The 16,419-nt window shown below is 50.8% G+C and overlaps 1 protein-coding gene across 1 annotated transcript in view; it reads right to left on the bottom strand.

Annotated features, from left to right (window-relative positions):
- Positions 1-267: 267 nt before the first annotated feature.
- The window catches only part of LOC116520166 (neurexin-2-like), a 181,670-nt gene continuing 165,518 nt past the window's right edge, over positions 268-16,419 (bottom strand). The window contains exon 12 of the mRNA XM_032234317.1: positions 268-2,507. Coding sequence (XP_032090208.1) covers positions 1,603-2,507 — 905 coding nt within the window. The 3' untranslated portion in view covers positions 268-1,602. The remainder of the gene's footprint in view (positions 2,508-16,419) is intronic.

Below are 16,419 nucleotides of genomic sequence, written 5' to 3'. Positions count from 1 at the left end.
GACGTATTTATAGATAGATCTCTAATCTATGGCTTTCTCTTCGCGTTGGCTCCCTGTTGAGTTTTGGCAGATCCAGGAAGTTGGCTCCAGTTGAGGGACCCTACCCCAAAATCATACCTCTGCCCCCAAACGGCCTTCGGGGAACATCCGTGGCGTCACCGTTGAACAACTGCTTTGCTTCGAATTGGGTCGCCAGGCAGTCGTGCGTCCTCCTTCGGTCCTTGGCCCGCCCGCCCGCCCGCCCCACCGGCCCCCACCTCCCCGGTTTTCACAAAAGCAAAACAAAGTTTAAAAAATAATGAAAAATAATAACTTGTGATCTGACATGCTCGTTTCTTTTTAACACCGTTTGGAAAGAAAGGAACACAATATAGCACCTTGTTTTTGAAGGGAGACCTGGAAAGGACAACGGTGGGAGGCATGGCAGATGGCGGGAGGGTGGCCGAACCCTTCCAAACGCAAAGCGACGTCGCTCCCGCTCGGCTGTGGGGGGGACACAGACCACGCCAACCCCAACTTGGTTCACAATGGCATTGAGTTATGGACGTCAAACCTATTAGTAAACCCCCCCTCTTAAAAAAAACAGCGTGATTTGAAAACAACACACCCCCCCCAATTTTGGGAACAAGTCGGGACCTATCTGGTTGGCATTCGGGAATCGGGAATGTCCCCTGCGGAGAGGTTGGGCCGCCAACGCCCGGGTGCTCTGCTTCCTCTTGGCATTTTTCCGCTGCCCTCCCAGGAAAATCGAAGCTTAAAGGACGAGAGGAGGGTGGGGTGGGGGAGTGGCCAGGCCAGGCCAGGGGTTAAACCAGGACACAATTTGAAGACTGGACGCCAGGGAGATGGGATTGGGGTCTCCGTCCCCTTCGTCCCCTTGGCCAGTCCAGGGGTCAGGCCCGGCTCTGGCTGGGGAATCCTTTCCGAGTAGCTTAGGGTATGGTCAGAGGGAGGGGCCCCCATTTTTTCCACCTCCATCAAAGGATGAAACCCTGCCAAGGGGTGGAGTGGGGGGCATCACGATCCACCTGCCTTCCTGCCTGCCTGCTTTGGGCTGGCCACGCATCATCCCGGCGGGGAAGGGGCTGTGGTTCTGTGTCCCCCAACCCCTTTTTAATCCTCCTCCTTGTGCGGTCCAGGCACCATCCTCTTCCGGGCCAGAGGCAGCCCTGCCGTGGCCCTAATTCCACCGCTTGCCTTTAAGTCTGCCTGGGGGGGGGGGGAAGAGGGGAGCAAAAACAACAATCCTGCAAGGTTGGGAGGTCAGGATAGAAGGAGGGAAGAGGGGAGGCCCTGCCAGCTTCTCACCTCCACCATGTTTCTCTCGTTTGTTGTTTGCTTGGGGGGGTCTTTTTTGTGAGGGGAGGGCGTCAAAGGTGATGAGCGAACCAAAGAGGGTGGGCAATGGGCGGTGCCCATTAGGAGCAGTGGCCGCCTCCCCCCGGAGGAGGCATTTGGGGAGGTCTCCTCTCCAGAAAGTTTTTTGGGGGGTGGGTGGGAGGGAAATGCATGTCTGGATAATCTCCCTGTGTGCCTCCTTCGGGCGTGGGTCTCTCTGGCGCACGCAGGGATTTGGGGAGGGGGCAAGGACGGGGGAGGGCCTCAGACATAATATTCCTTGTCTTTGTTTTTCTTGCTTTTACTGGCCGTTTTGGGGGCCGCGGCCGTCTTCTCCTTCACCACCGTGCCGTTGCTCTGCGCCGAGTTACTGATGTAGTTACGGCTCTGGTCGACCTGGTAGGAGCCTTCGTCCCGGTTGCGGTACTTGTACATGGCGTAGAGGAGGATGAGGATGCAGAGGGCGGCGGCCGCCACGATGCCCACCACCATGCCGGTGGTGCTGCTGGATTCCCGGATGACCTCCACGGCGCCGGGAGGACCCCTCTCCCCGGGGTCGGTGGGGTTAGCTGTGGGCAGATTGTGGAAATCGGGGGAAGAGGTTATAACGGGATACTTGGGACGGTTGAGCTTGTCCGGCTCGAAGGAGGTGGCCAGAGGGTGGAAGTGTTCGGGGTGGGGCCGCAGGGGGGGCTCGCGGTTGTTCATTTTGCCTGCGGGGATGCGGTGGAGCAGGGTGGGTGAAGTGGTGGAGGCCAGGAGGAGGTCTGGGCCGGAGGGCGAAGCCGGCAATCCTGTCCTAAGGTTGGGGCGGTATCCGTGGGGCTTTTTGGCGGCTCCTCCATCGGGGCGGCCCATCGGGGTCCTATCAGTGACCAAGGGGAAGGTGGTGTAAAAATCTTCGTCGTCGGTGGGGGGCAGGCTGGAGTCGAAGACCTCGCCAGAGGCGTACCCCGAGGCTTCGATGCCCTCTTCGCAGTCGCTGTCGTCTTGGTCGGTCAGGCAGGGGGCCTTCGGCTGAGCCGGGAGGGAGATGGTGTCTTTGGTGGTCTCGATTACGGTTAGGAAGGGGCCAAAGGTGGGAGGCAGGGGGACAAAAGGAGAGCGCGTGGCAATTGGAGGGGTGTCTAGAGAGTCTTCGGTTATTATGGGCAAGACTAATTCACCTCCTAGAACAGAGAGACAAGGGGGAAGAGAAGAGAGGGGGAGAAAGGGTCAGCCACGCGGCCAGCGGTCCCCCCCACGTCCACACAAGACAGCGCCAACCACGAGAATAGCTAGCCAAACCCCCCTGACTCCAGTCCCTGCCAGCTTCCCTTTCGTTTTGTCTAGAGAAATCAATATCAAAAGGAAAAACAAAAAAGAAAGATAATTAAAGAAGTCATTTAATCCGTAAAAAAAAAAAAGAAAAAGAAAAAAATTTAAACAGATAAAACAGCAGAATTAAGAGAAGTAACACCCTCTCTGGCTGATTTCTCTTCCCATCCTCTTCGGCTAAAACACTAAAATATTCTCTCTCTCTCTCTCTTCTTTTTTTTCCCTTTGTTTTGTTTTTGTTTAAAAAAAATAAGAGAGCAAACCACGGAATTCAGTCAACTTACATCAACAAATAGGCCGTGTGATATTAGCATGAAGAAAAAAAATTACAAAAAAGAAAACTAGGTAAGAATGTTTTTTGGAGAAAAATCAACTTTTTTTTTTCTTTTCGTTTTTCTTTTCAACATCTCTCTCTCTGCATCTTGCCTTTATTTATTTATTTTATTTTACTTTTTTAAATTTTGCTTTCTTCCGAGATTCATTTCTCTGGCTTGGTTTTTCATATGGTACCCACCCACCCACCCTTTTGCCACTTCCCTCCTCCCATACCCCCCCCAAAAGAATCCCCCCCAGGATTGGTTGCACCTCCAAATCCCTATCACCCACTTCGATCTTCCGAAAATTAAAACTATCGGGGACTTTCAAATGCCTTTTTTTTTTTTAGCTCTTTGGAAATTTGAGGATTTAAAGATATAAATCGAGGGAAAATTAGGACTTTGCAAAGCTGGGATGGCACAGCCCTGCCTTCTCTGTGTTTTTCTCCCTTTTTTTTCCAAATTGAACGCAGATTTGACCTTCCTGGCCTTGTGCAAAATGGGGTATAAGTGGGTGATTGGGGAATGGGGTGGTTTTTTTGAGGGGGGGGGTGTCTCCCAAGGAGGATATAGTTTTCCCTGCATTCCCACGGGATTCCCAGATAGGAAACAGATGACAGAGGCCTTTAGCAAAGAATCACCTCCTTAATACCATTAAAAAAACAAAAAAACCAAAATGAAGTTGAAGAGGGAATCTGTGCTGAATCCATGCTTGTTGAGATGCAGGAAAGTGGATTTGAAGTGTGCATGTGTATATAAGAGGGAGAGAGAGGGAGAGAGAGGAGGGAGGGGGAAGGAGGGAGGGAGAGAGATAGAGATAGATAGAGACAGAGAGAGGGGGAGTCAGAGAGTCAGAGAGAGAGAGACACAGAAAGAGAGTCACACACACACAGAGAGACAGAGTGGGGGACAGAAACAGACAGAGGAGAGAGGAGAGAGAGAGAGAAGAGAGAGAAAGAAACCCGCTTTTTAAATGTGAAAACAAGGAAAAATCCTTCTTGGAAAATTTTTCTCAAGCTGCAAGTCACACTTGGGCTTTGAATAGGATGTTGGGAAGAAAACTGGGATTTGAGGTCATTTTGTTGATACTTCAGCGTATTTCAAAATCCCTTGGAGTGGAGAGCCAATAAATAAGAGCAATATTAGAATAATGCATCCAGTTTTATTGGATGCATCCAGATTTATCTGGCCATTATAAAAAAAGAAGAGATTGAGATTCTGGAAAGAGTGCAGAGAAGAGCAACTAGGATGATGAGGGGACTGGAGGCTCAAACAGATGATGGACGGTTGCAGGAACTGGGCATGGATAATCTAGGGAAGAGAAGGACCAGGGGAGACAGGAGAGCATCTTCCAATATTTGAGGGGCTGCCCCAGAGAGGAGGAAGCGGGTCAAGCTATTCTCCAAAGCCCCTGAAGGCCAGAGAAGGAAGAATGGATGGAAACTGACCAAGGAGAGATTCAACCTGGAAATAAGGAGGAATTTCCTGACAGTGAGAACAATCCACCCATGGAACAGAAATTGTGGGAGCTTCATCCATGGAGGCTTTCAAGAAGAGACTGGACTGCCATCTGGTGTAGGGTCTCCTGCTTGGAAGTGGGGTTAGACTAGATGACCTACAAGGTCCCTTCCAACTCTGTTAATCTGAATCTATCCAAGATGATCAAAGGCCTGGAGGCAAAAACATACATTGAACAGTTGCAGGAACTGGGCCTGGTTAGTCTAGGGAAGAGAAGGACCAGGGGAGACAGGGGAGCATCTTCCAATATTTGAGGGGCTGCCCCAGAGAGGAGGAAGGGGGTCAAGCTATTCTCCAAAGCACTTGAAGGCCAGAGAAGGAAGAATGGATGGAAACTGACCAAGGAGAGATTCAACCTGGAAATAAGGAGGAATTTCCTGATAGTGAAGACAATTAACTAGTGCAGTGGTGGCAAACAAAAGGGAGACACTGCCAGCGCTCATTTGGGCCACAACCAAGAGGAGGAGCTGCCCAGGGCGCACGTGCATGCCGGAAAATGAACCTGCAGTTTCCGGTGCACACATGCGGGCCAGCCAGCCAGCATTCCGGTTACTGCTGCGCACATGCCGATCAGCTGGCCGGCATGCATGCTTACTCCGGAAAATGGACGACCAGGTCTTCCGGTTTCTGGCACAGCCGCACGGACAAAGGCCAGGAACCCAGAAGAGGAACAGGCGACACCCCACGTGCCAGGCAACATGGCTCTGTGTGCCAAGTCAGGCAGGCGTGCTGTTAGGTTCTCCGTCATGGAACTAGTGGAACCACTTGCTACCAGAAGTTTTATGCACTCCATCCCTTGAGGTTGTCCAGGAAAGGCAGGATGACCATTTCTCTGAAATGGTCCAGAGTCTCCTGTTTGAGCAAGGGGTTGGACTAGACTAGAGGACCTCCAAGGTCCCTACCAACTGTTCTACATTGTTAATATAGTCCCATTCACCATATGAGCCGAAGTTTCTGGCTCCGCAAATTTAAGAAGGTTGGACAGGAAGCCTGTCCATTGCAAAAACATGTCCGCCTTCTGGTGGGGAGCCTGGATTATTATGACCGTGCACCATTTTATTCCTTAGCTGAATCCACACAGCATGGTTGGCTTGGTTGATTACGCTCAAAGGTTCAATGGCACAGCTGTTGTAGGGAAAGGGAGAAGCAGATGCAAACATCCATTTGTGTTGTGGCCCGCCAGTGGCCAGCGGATCTGGCAGCAGATTCAGACAGTGAGGCTGTTGGGGAGGAACCTGGGTCAGTCCTGGAGTCTGGGGAAGGCTCTGAGGAGGGCTCTGTGTCAGAGGCAGAGAGGGGGCCAGGGCCGTCTGACAGTTCTCAGCTGCCTTCGGAGTCAGACATCAGTGAGGCAGACAAACAGCTGGAGCCAGTTCCCAGTGCGCATACACAGTGTGATCAGACAAAGGGAATAACTAAAGAACAGGGGTCGACTTGGGAGTAAGGCCACAGGTGGGGGATGAAGGGCCCCTCGCAGAGGAAATAAAAAAGGAGTGAAAAGGGAATAAGGCGGGGCTTAGCAGTGAGAAGACGGAGTTTCAGGCCATTCCTGAAATTCCCCTATTCCGGAGGAATTGAACGGGTCGTTTTCGATCCTAGCTGTCCTGAAGAGACAGTGAAGGTTTGGGGAGATCCAGTGACCTCAGAGACGTTCGCAGGTCTCGGGGGGGCTCGGAATTCAACCCCTTTTGCCAACCCTTTCTGGATTAGCTGTATGCTAACCGAAACTGCAGGTAGCCCCTAAGAATGGTCGAAGTGATTTCAACTGGTAAGCTGATTTTATTACTCAGCTCTGTGCATGCACACACTGGGAACAGGCTCCGGCTGTTCCTCTGCCCCACTGATGTCTGACTCCGAAGGCAGCTGATAACTGTCGGACAGCTCTGGCCCCCTCTCTGCCTCCGACACAGAGCCCTCCTCAGAGCGTTTCCCAGACTCCAGGACTGGCCCAGGTTCCTCCCCAACCCTCCTCACTGTCCGAATCTGCGGCTAGCGGAGCCACAGATTCGATTACGGTGAAGATCTGCTCCTGACTTCTTGCCAAGGAATTGCTGCTACAGCATGGAGTTTGGAAGATATCGGCCTGGCAGCTCTCCAAGCCTGATAAAGGTCTGTAGTTGTGGAATCTCTCAAGACTGTTGGCTGGGACTTTGCTGGAGAGGAATTCCGTTTCACGTAAATAAAAGGGGTTTTATTGGGATGAGGAGTCAGCTTTGTGCTTTTGGGAAGCCTGGGTTAGAACAATTTGGCTTATTTTATCTTCATCATGAGTGTATTGTGGGTACACAAACACTTGCAGCCTCTTTCTCTGTCGCACACCAAACATTTACAAGCAGAAAGAGATCAGGAAGATTTTCATGCAGAGCAAGAGAAAATCACTGGGCCTCGTCTGAATCTCTTTTGTGTTCCTAAAAGCAAAATCCACGCTACAAAATTCAGAGCAGCGTAACGACAACAGAGATTTAGGCTGCATCTTAACCCCCGAAAGAGTAAACCAGCGCAGCACATTTGACAAAGCTGGCTTGCTCAAAGTCTGGCAGGACGTGCAAAAAGGTTTTTTAAAGCGGATTATAATTAGGCACAATTTTATTCCTCAGCTCGGTTTGCACGGCACCGTTTGCCTGGTTAATGAAGTGAAAAGGTTAAATGGAATTAACCCATTTTTTTCCCCCTCAGCTTGTGCAGGAGGCTTAAAGCTAATCGAATAGGTTGGACTCGTAACATTTCGGGAATGTTGCTTTTTCGAGACTTTCTGGTTTTATCTTTGAAGGCATTTCGCTTCTCATCCCAGAAGCTCCTTCAGTTCTAGGTAACATCATCCATGCTAGTATGGCAGTGCAGTTTTCTGTCGGTTTCTTCTAGTTCGTGTCTGTGTGTGTGTGTAACTCGATTTCATTGAGGGCCGCATCAGAGTTGTGTTTCACCTTGAGAGGAGGCGGAGTTGGTGTGGCCAGGGTGGGCGTGGCCAGCTTAAAACCACTCATTTCGGGGGCACCTGTGGTGACCCAAGCGCTCTGCCAGAGACAATGGGCTCCCAAACTCCGTTTTCGGCTGCCACAGCTTCCTGCAATCTTCTCCCAGTGAAAACGGAGCACACGGCCCTCCCGAGCTCCATTTTCGCTAGCAGATGCACTTGGGACCGGTCCTTCGCTGTTTCCAGGGTGGCCCCATGGGCACCCCGCAGGCCGGATTCGGGCCCCGGGACCTTGAGTTTGACACCCGGGGATTTTAGTGGCTATCCGCGTGACAAGTGACAGCAAATTGCACCCCTTATGTGCACTGATGACGTCACCTAATTTGGGGCGTGAAACGTCTGCAAGAAAGCAAGCGAGTTCAGAGAACACCAAGGGCCCCTCATTTTAGGATAGTGATAGAAAGGGAGAGTGCACATGCCCACGTGGCACTGAGTGCCAAAAAGGGAGAACTTGGCGCTCATGCTCATTTATGCTACAACCAGGAAGGGGAGCTGCCCAGGGGGCATGGGGCACCGGAAAATGAACATCTGGTTTGTGCCTTCGGGCCAGGCAGCCAGTCTTCTGGTTACTGCAGTGCCTGCCAGAAACTGGGCCATGCAAACAAGCGAAGCGCCATCCGCAGGATGCAGGCAGCACATGAAATCACGTCCCCACCAGTCCACGGAGAAACTTCTCCCCATGGGACCAGGGCTGTCTTAAAGCATGGGCCTGATGGGCAATTGCCCCCGGGCCCCACGCCCATACTAATCTGCCTCGGTTAGCCCTTCAATGCACTCTGTATCATATCAATAGAGCAACGGTATGGCTTCCTGAGCATTATTGTGTTTTTCAAGCCTCGTGTATCGCTCCAGTGTTCATCATGTTGATTAGTTGTTGCTTGTTCGCAAGGTTTCAGCCCTGGTTTTGTTGGAAGTGCCAATCAAATAAATCCGTGGTGGAATCTAAAATGTTTTACTACCGGTTCTGTGGGCGTGGCTTGGTGGGGCGTGGCTTGGTTGGGTCTTGTGACCATGTAGCCATGTGACGGCGGGATCAAAAGACAGAAAGTCACTTTAACAATGTCCTGCTAGAGCGGGGTTGGACTAGATGAGCTCCAGGTCCCTTCCAGCCCTGGATTGTTCTCTGATGCTGCGTCTAATGCCAGGTTTGTAAGTCCTTTCCTTTTCCCCTCCCTCCCTTTATTTTTCTTTCTCTCTGTCTGTCTTTCTTCTTTCTTTCTCAGCATCCCCCACTCCCCCGCTTTTGGCCTAGGGAAGCCCGCTGGGGGCAAAAGCGGAGTCGCCACTCCCCATTTTTGGCTGTGTGACGTGCGATCCTTGGAGCTTTTGTTTTTTGAAAGCTTTTCACCCCTGAAATAAATATATGTTTCTTTTTATCACCCCTTTCCATTGTCTCCCTGTGCGTAGCGGTTCCAGGAGCCTCTGGGCACTGCTTTGCCCTGGGCGCATAATGCTGTGAAGACGGCCTCGCGCAGAACCGGTCCCTGCTACCCAAATGGTTGGGGGTGGCTGGCTTAGAGAGCAACGTCCATCAGCCAGATGCGTTCTACCCACCGTCTTTCCCCGAAAATAAGACAGGGTCTTCTTTTCGTTTGACCCCCGAAATAAGCACTTGGCTTTATTTTCGGGGAGGCCTTATTATATTTGGGGTGCAGGAGGCGGCGAGCGTGGTCACCTCGTGGCTGCTGCTTGTTGCAGTATTTTCAGGGGAGGGCTTATTTTAGCACATGCGCTCAAAAGCCTGATTGGGCTTAATATCCGGGGAGGTCTTATTTTTGGGGGAAACAGGGTATCTACCTGCCTGCAACCTACAGCCAGGCGGTGCAGGGCAAAGAGCCAAAGCGTGCGACACACACGTGTGTGCATGCCTTTGCAGCCTCCCCACCCCACCCCCGGGCAAGCTATTCCCAGCTGTTAGGCAGCAGGTTCATTAAGGATGCTTCCAGCTGCAGGGCCAGGCTGGGCACCGACGGCAGATAGGGAAGGGCTGTGCCAGAGCTGGTAGTGGCGCACGAGGGCCGCGGCACAGCAAGCGAAGCGCTGTGGCTCAGCTCGTCCCGCCTGCTATGATTAATAGCCTGCTTTCCATCCCAATTAAATGTCACATATTTGCAGATTTCCTGCCATCTCACTCTCCTATGGGGGGTGGAAATGCTGCAAATAATAATAATAATAAAAAAAACCCAACCCTCATTTGCTGTTTAATAAGCAAGAACTGAGATGTAAGGAGGAAAATCCACCTGGAATTATCACTTGATTTCAGCTGGGTTTTTTACCCCCCTTCCTTTTCCTTATTAGCTCGGTTCGCACAACCCTCATAACTAGGTCAATCCAGAAGCCTAGTTGCTGGGAGCTGGTAATGCTGAGCTTAGGGTTAGAATAGAACAGAATCACAGAGTTGGAAGGGACCTTGGAGGTCTTCTAGTCCAACCCCCCGCTCAGGCAGGGAACCCTATACCAGGGATAGCTAACCTTTTTGTTGTCACGTGCAGAAAGTGTGTGTGTGCCCACAACCATAATGCACTGCGAGCGTGACCTCCCCCGCAAGCCCCAACCCCCTGTGCGTGCACGCGTGACCCTCCCGCACCCCATTTTGGCCCTGGAAGGCCTCTTGCATTACCCTGGAAGCCAAAACGGGGTGGGAGGACGCTGCACAAGGCCCCCAAATGCAATGGGAGCGCCCCTCTGCACATGCACGGCAGAGACGTGAAGACCAGCTGACCGGCGGGAGACACACGCACATGCGCAGTGGAGCTGAGCTGGGGCGACAGCTGGTGTGCCCACCGAGAGGCTCTCTGTGTCCCCTGTGGCCCACCTGCCATCAGTTCCCCATCAGGGCCCTAGACCAGTGTTTCTCAACCTTGGCGACTTTCAGTCCTTTGGACTTCAACTCCCAGAATCCCCCAGCCAGCTACGCTGGCTGGGGGATTCTGGGAGTTGAAGTCCAAAGGACTGAAAGTCGCCAAGGTTGAGAAACACTGCCCTAGACTCATTCAAACAAATGCTTGTCCAGCCTCTTCTTCAAAACTTCCAGTGTTGGAGAATTCACAACTTCTGGTGGCAAGCTGTTCCACCGGTTAATTGTTCTCACTGTCAGGAAGCGTCAGGTCAAAAGGGGTTTGTTTCGGAGGGGAGGGGGGCTTACCGAGTGTAGCAAACCCAGCCTGGTTTGGGTCACCCCAGGAAAGAGAAGAATTTAAGGGCTGGGTCCAGCGACGGGCAGATCTCATGGCTGCCCCCCATTTTGGAAAATGGCTTGTGTGAATTAAGAGACCCGGTTTAAGAGACGGATATCTAATAAAGATATTACTATCTAATAATACAAGTACAGGCAAGCTTAACTCGATTACTGAACTGACCCATTTTTTAAATACATTACCTAGAACTGCTGTGTTTCCCTGAAAATAAGACAGCGTCTTATTTTCTTTTGACCCCCGAAATAAGCGCTTGGCCTTATTTTTGGGGAGGTCTTATTATTTTTGAGGTGCGGGAGGCCTCTTAACCCCAGCTGATCCAGAGAGGGCCAGAAGTTCTGTCTCTGTTTCTGGCACACTCTTGCCAGCCCTAGCGTCATTGCGCCTGACACTCTTTTTATGGCGGCCACTAAGAGAAGGGGCGTGGCAGCTAGGCTGTTCCACATGAATGGCAGATGTATGCGGGGTGCGTGGAACATGTTCCCCCCTTCCCCCCCCCAGGAAATGCCAGGGACCGGCTGTGCATGCATTTGAATATTGTAGGGGAGGGCTTATTTTCAGGGGAGGGCTTATTTGAGCGCATACGCTCAAAAGCCCGATTGGGCTTATTATCTGGGAGGTCTTATTTTTGGGGCACGCACGCTGCTCTTCTGGTTTCCGGCACACATATGTGCTCCAGTCAGCTGGTCTTGGGAAAACAGCCTCAAAATGACCCAAAACCAGGCTGTTTTTCAGGCCGTTTTCAGGGCTCTTTTCAGGCTGTTTTTAGCCTGGAAAATGTTCTGAAAATGGCCCAGAAAACAGCGAAAAACGGCGAAAAACAGGCATGCGCTTGCTGGCGAGATAGTCTCTGGGTTTTTGGCATGCATGCCTGTCCCAGTTAGGGCACTCGGTGCTGAAAAGGTTCGCCATCACTGGCCTACGGTTTCACATCGTCGCCTGGTTCATGCAAGATGTTAGGGCAAATGATGGTGGGATGGGCATCTGCCTTTATAAATACCAGTAGTGCTTGACTTACAGCAGTTTGTTTAGTGACCATTCACAGGTACGGCACTGAAAAAACTCATGGCCTTCATCCATGAGCTGAGGTGGCGCAGTGATTAAATGCAGCACTGCAGGCTACTTCAGCTGACTGCAGTTCTGCAGTTCGGCTGTTCAAATCTCACTGGCCCCCTTGTTGGGGGCGATATGCTGACTCTGTAAACCGCTTAGAGAGGGCTGAAAGCCCTATGAAGCGGTATATAAGTCTAACTGCTATTGCTATTGCTATCTCTAAAAGCATTCAAGAAGAGACTGGAGTGCCATCTGTCAGAAATGGTGGAGGGTGCTTAGAACTGTAAGGATTGATCCTCCTTGCAGACAGCTGGTCATTTGCATCCTTTTAGAGGGTCGCTGAGGCCACTTGGAGGTTTTTCTGTGTCCTCAAGGTCACCTGAGTGATGCAAATGGTTCCTGCAGTCTGCAATTTTTCTCCGGGAATCCATTCCCTGAGGACACAGATCAACCTCCAAGTGGTCTCAATGACCCTCTAAAAGGATGCAAATGACCAGCTGCCTGCAAGGAATATAAATCCTTCCAATTCCCCACCATCCAGTCAGAGCTGAAGAAGCTTCTAAGGCTGAGAAGCGAAATGTCTTCAAAAGAAAAAAACAAGAAAGTCCAGTTGCCTCCTGACAAAAAAGAAGCTTTGGGACAACCAGGACCTGGATGACCGAGAGTGCTCCAGTGCTTTGCCAGAGAAAACGGACTCTCCTCCTCCTCCTCCAACCCTCTGCCAGTGTGTGGACCTCCCGAGCTGCGTTTTCGCTGTCAGAGGCACTGTGAACCAGTCCTTCCACTGTTTGCAGGGTAGCCTCACGGGCCAGATCTAAGCAGCCCGCAGCCCGGATCTGGCCCCTCGGCCATGAGTTTGACACCACTGCCTTAAGCACTGGCTGCATTCCGGCAATGCTCTAAGGCAGAGCATTAGAGCATCGCCGGAATGCAAATTCCCAAACCTTCTGGCTTTGTGGACCGGTGTGGGGAGGGATAGGGGGCGGTCCTGATTGAGTGGTGGGTGAGTGCGCGCAGCCCTATTTGCGCGAGCAGTGTGCGTGCACACTCACTGCCAGTGCAAACGGAGCTTTCAATGTGCACACATGTGCACACTGTTGTTCTGAGCTGGGCTTCCCAAGAGCATGAAGCAAACTCCTGGTCCCGACAAAAAATACCCCCTTTTATTAATTATGAATTCTGCTCATTCACCTCCAGCAAAGTCTTTCAAGGGAGGATTTACAGTCACAGACCTTATCTGGCTTGGAGAGCTGCCAGGCCGAGATCTGAAGAACTTGGCCAGGAGCCTCGGAGAATCACCAAGCAATGAAGCGAACGAATGGTCTCCTGCAAACTCCACTCCCCTTTCGCTCCTCTTTTATTCCCTCTGGGAGGGGCCACAACAGCTGTTAGCATGTGCACTTGCTTGCCACTTCTGTGGCCCCGTTCTGAACAGGCCATGGCCTGGGGTGGGGGTTGGGGACCCCTGCTCTAATAGTTGGCTAGTGTCAACTTCTCCTTTGCTGCGTGTGTGTCTGTGTAGATTAGGATGTGGTGCAGGCCCAGCCCATGGGGTTTGGCAGTCTGGGGATTGTTTGAACTTGTAAAACAGGCCAATTGAATAACTAGGTTAGGGACATCATGAGGACAGAGTCATTAAATAGCTGAGTGGGCTTCCCGCCTTCGTGGTTGAGGTGGTCCAAGTTGGATGCATCTGCTTTTGAGCCCTGTTGTTGTGGCCCATCAGTGGATCTGGCAGCAGATTCAGACTGTGAGGAGGTTGGGGAGGAACCTGGGCCAGTCCAGGAGTCTGGGGAAGGCTCTGATGAGGTCTCTGTGTCAGAGGCAGAGAGGGGGCCACAGTTATATGTCAGTTATCAGCTGCCTTCAGAGTCAGACATCAGTGAGGCAGACAAACAGCTGGAGCCTGTTCCCAGTGTGTCCATGCGCAGAGCGGCCAGACAAAGGGAACAGTGAAAGAACAGGGGTCTACTTGTGAGTAAGGCCACAGATGGACGATGAATGGCCCCTCCCAGAGGAAATAAAATATAAAAAGAGGAGCAAAAGGGGAGTGGAGTTTGCAGGAGACCATTCGTTCATTCCTGCATTCTTGCCAAGTATTGCAGCGTCTGAAAGATATCAGCCTGGCCACTCTCCAAACCTGATCAAGGTGGGTAATTGTGAACTCTCCTGAAAGGCTGTGGGAGAGGAAAGACTTTGCTGGAGAGGAATTCACCGTCAATTAAATAAAAGGGAAAAATAAAATATCGGGACAAGGACTCGGCTTCGGGCTGCTGGGGAAGCCTAGGTCAGAACACCCGTGGGACGGGAAATATATCGGTCTCTGGGGCATTGGACGGCCTTAAGAAACCTAAATAAAATGCAATCCAAACAATGCCAAGCTGGAAACTCACTGCCGACCTCCTTTATGCTGGTGCAACGGTGGTCACCCAATCGTAAATCTCAGGAGCTCTCCGGGAGGGTTGACAAATATGGTTCCAGGTTGGAAGGCAAGTTTGGGCCAAATTACATCATTGCTAGTCCTTGATATACGACCACTGAAGGGTCCAAAATTTTCACTGCTAAGCAAGGCAGTTGAGGGAGTTTTACCCCATTTTACGCCACAGTTGTTAAGGGAACCACTGAAGTTGTCAGGAAATTTCTCCTTAGTTCTGAGTTGCTTCTCTCCTTGATGAGTTTCCATCCGTTGCTTCTTGTCTTGCCTTCTGCTGCTTTGGAGAATAATTTGACCCCCCTTTTTTTGGCAGCCCCCCAAATATTGGAAGACTACTATCCTCTCACCCCGACTCCTCCTTCTCTTTAGACTAGACATACCCAATTCCTGCAACGGTTCTTCGTATGTTTTAGTCTCCAGCCCCCTAATTGTCTTTGTTGCTCTTCTCTGCACCCTTCCCAGAAAAAAAAATGCCATGTATTCATCAATAAATGCCATTTGTCAAGTGTTCCCGAATTTCTGATTCTGTCTGGCTCGGGAATTCTGGGAGTTGAAGTCCACAAGTCATGAAAGGGCCATCATTCCCCACCTCTGGCAAACAGCATCTGCCAAAGGGATTGTTTTCCAAGTGGGACTCTCTGCATGCAGCTGTGTTCCCCAAATTGAGTTGCCATCAGAACAGAATAACAGAGTTGGAAGGGACCTTGGGGGTCTTCTAGTCCAGCCCCCTGCAGGAAACCCTACACCACTTCAGACAAATGGCTATCCAATCTCTTCTTTAAAACTTGGAGTTTTTACAAGTTTTTAAAAGTTGGAGCATTCGCAACTTCTGGAGGCAAATTGTTCCATTGATTAATTGTTCTCACTGTCAGGAAATTTCTCCTTAGTTCTAGGTTGCTTCTCTCCTTGATTAGTTTCCACCCATTGTTGTTGTGGTCTGCTGGCGACCAGCGGAGCTGGAAGCAGAGTCAGACAGTGAGGAGGTTGGGGAGGTACATGGGCCAGTCCTGGAGTCCGGGGAAAGCTCAGACGAGGGCTCTGCATCAGAGGCAGAGAGGGAGTTAGACAGCAGTGAGGCAGAGGAACAGCTGGAGCCTGTTCCCAGTGTGTGCATGCGCAGGGCAGCCAGAAGACAAGAACAAGTAAGAAAGCAGGGTCGACTTGGGAGTAAAGCCACACCTTGGAGGTGATTGGCCCCTCCCAGAGGAGACAAAAGAGGAGTGAATGGGGAGGGGGCTTTTGCAGGAAACAATCCGTTCCTTCGGTCGTTTCAAGAGCGGAAAGTTCTGTTTGTGACTATAAGAGACTCTGTGCCAAGGGTTGCCTTGCCCTGCGTTAGGAAACTAGTTATCTGGCAGCTCTCCAAACGAGATAAGGTTCGTGTGGATAAACATTCCTCTGAAAGACTGTTTGCCAAGCCTTGCTGGCTGGGAAGGAAAGGAATTCACAGTCGTGTAAATAAAAGGGGTTTTGCAAGGACCAAGACTCTGCTTCTTGCTTGTTAAGGAAGCCTGGATCAGAACAGTTGCTTCTTGTCCTGCACTCAGTTGCTTTGGAGAATAGCTTGACTCCCTCTTCTTTGTGGCAACCCCTGAGATATTGGAAGACTGCTGTCATGTCACCCATAGTCCTTCTTTTCATCAAACTAGACATACCCAGTTCCTGCAACACAATACCCATGGTTCCCGGCTACGGCTGGGCATCTTTAAGGGAGTTAAACTCCCTTGGAAGAGCAGGGTGGTGGGCTGCTCCCCAGCTTCCATCCAAGAAAATTCACTTTATTCCCGACGCTGAGAGTGAAGACTCTTAAAAGAAGGTTGGGATTCTTTCCTTTTGGGGGGCTTGGAATTTGTCCTATGGATGAAAGTTGGATCTGTTCCTGTCACACTTACCCCCACCCTCCAACCCTCCCCACATCTGCATTCACACACTCTTCTTAATCTGGATTATGCTAAACTCAACTTTATGGACATGTAAAACCCATTGTCTGTTAAGTCAAAGGGTTTAAGGCATTTGCGTCCTGACATAAGCAGGCAAACGCTGCACATTTTTGATTCTTACAACAAAACTGTGTCATTAGCGTCGTTACGGAATGTCGCCAAAGACATCAATTTTCAGGATTTGCATATATTTATATCTCCCTCTGTCCGTAGTAGATTAGAGGGGGGGAAATACAGGATACTTGCAGATGTTTAGTGCAATTTAGAACGAAGGCATTAATTTGCGTTAAATATTTGTGCATGTAGCACAAAGCATAATTATACGTAAAAACTAGCT

The sequence above is a fragment of the Thamnophis elegans genome, chromosome 17 (assembly GCF_009769535.1).
Source record: "Thamnophis elegans isolate rThaEle1 chromosome 17, rThaEle1.pri, whole genome shotgun sequence".
In the NCBI taxonomy this organism is placed as follows: domain Eukaryota; kingdom Metazoa; phylum Chordata; class Lepidosauria; order Squamata; family Colubridae; genus Thamnophis; species Thamnophis elegans.
This window is presented reverse-complemented; position numbering and strand designations above follow the sequence as displayed.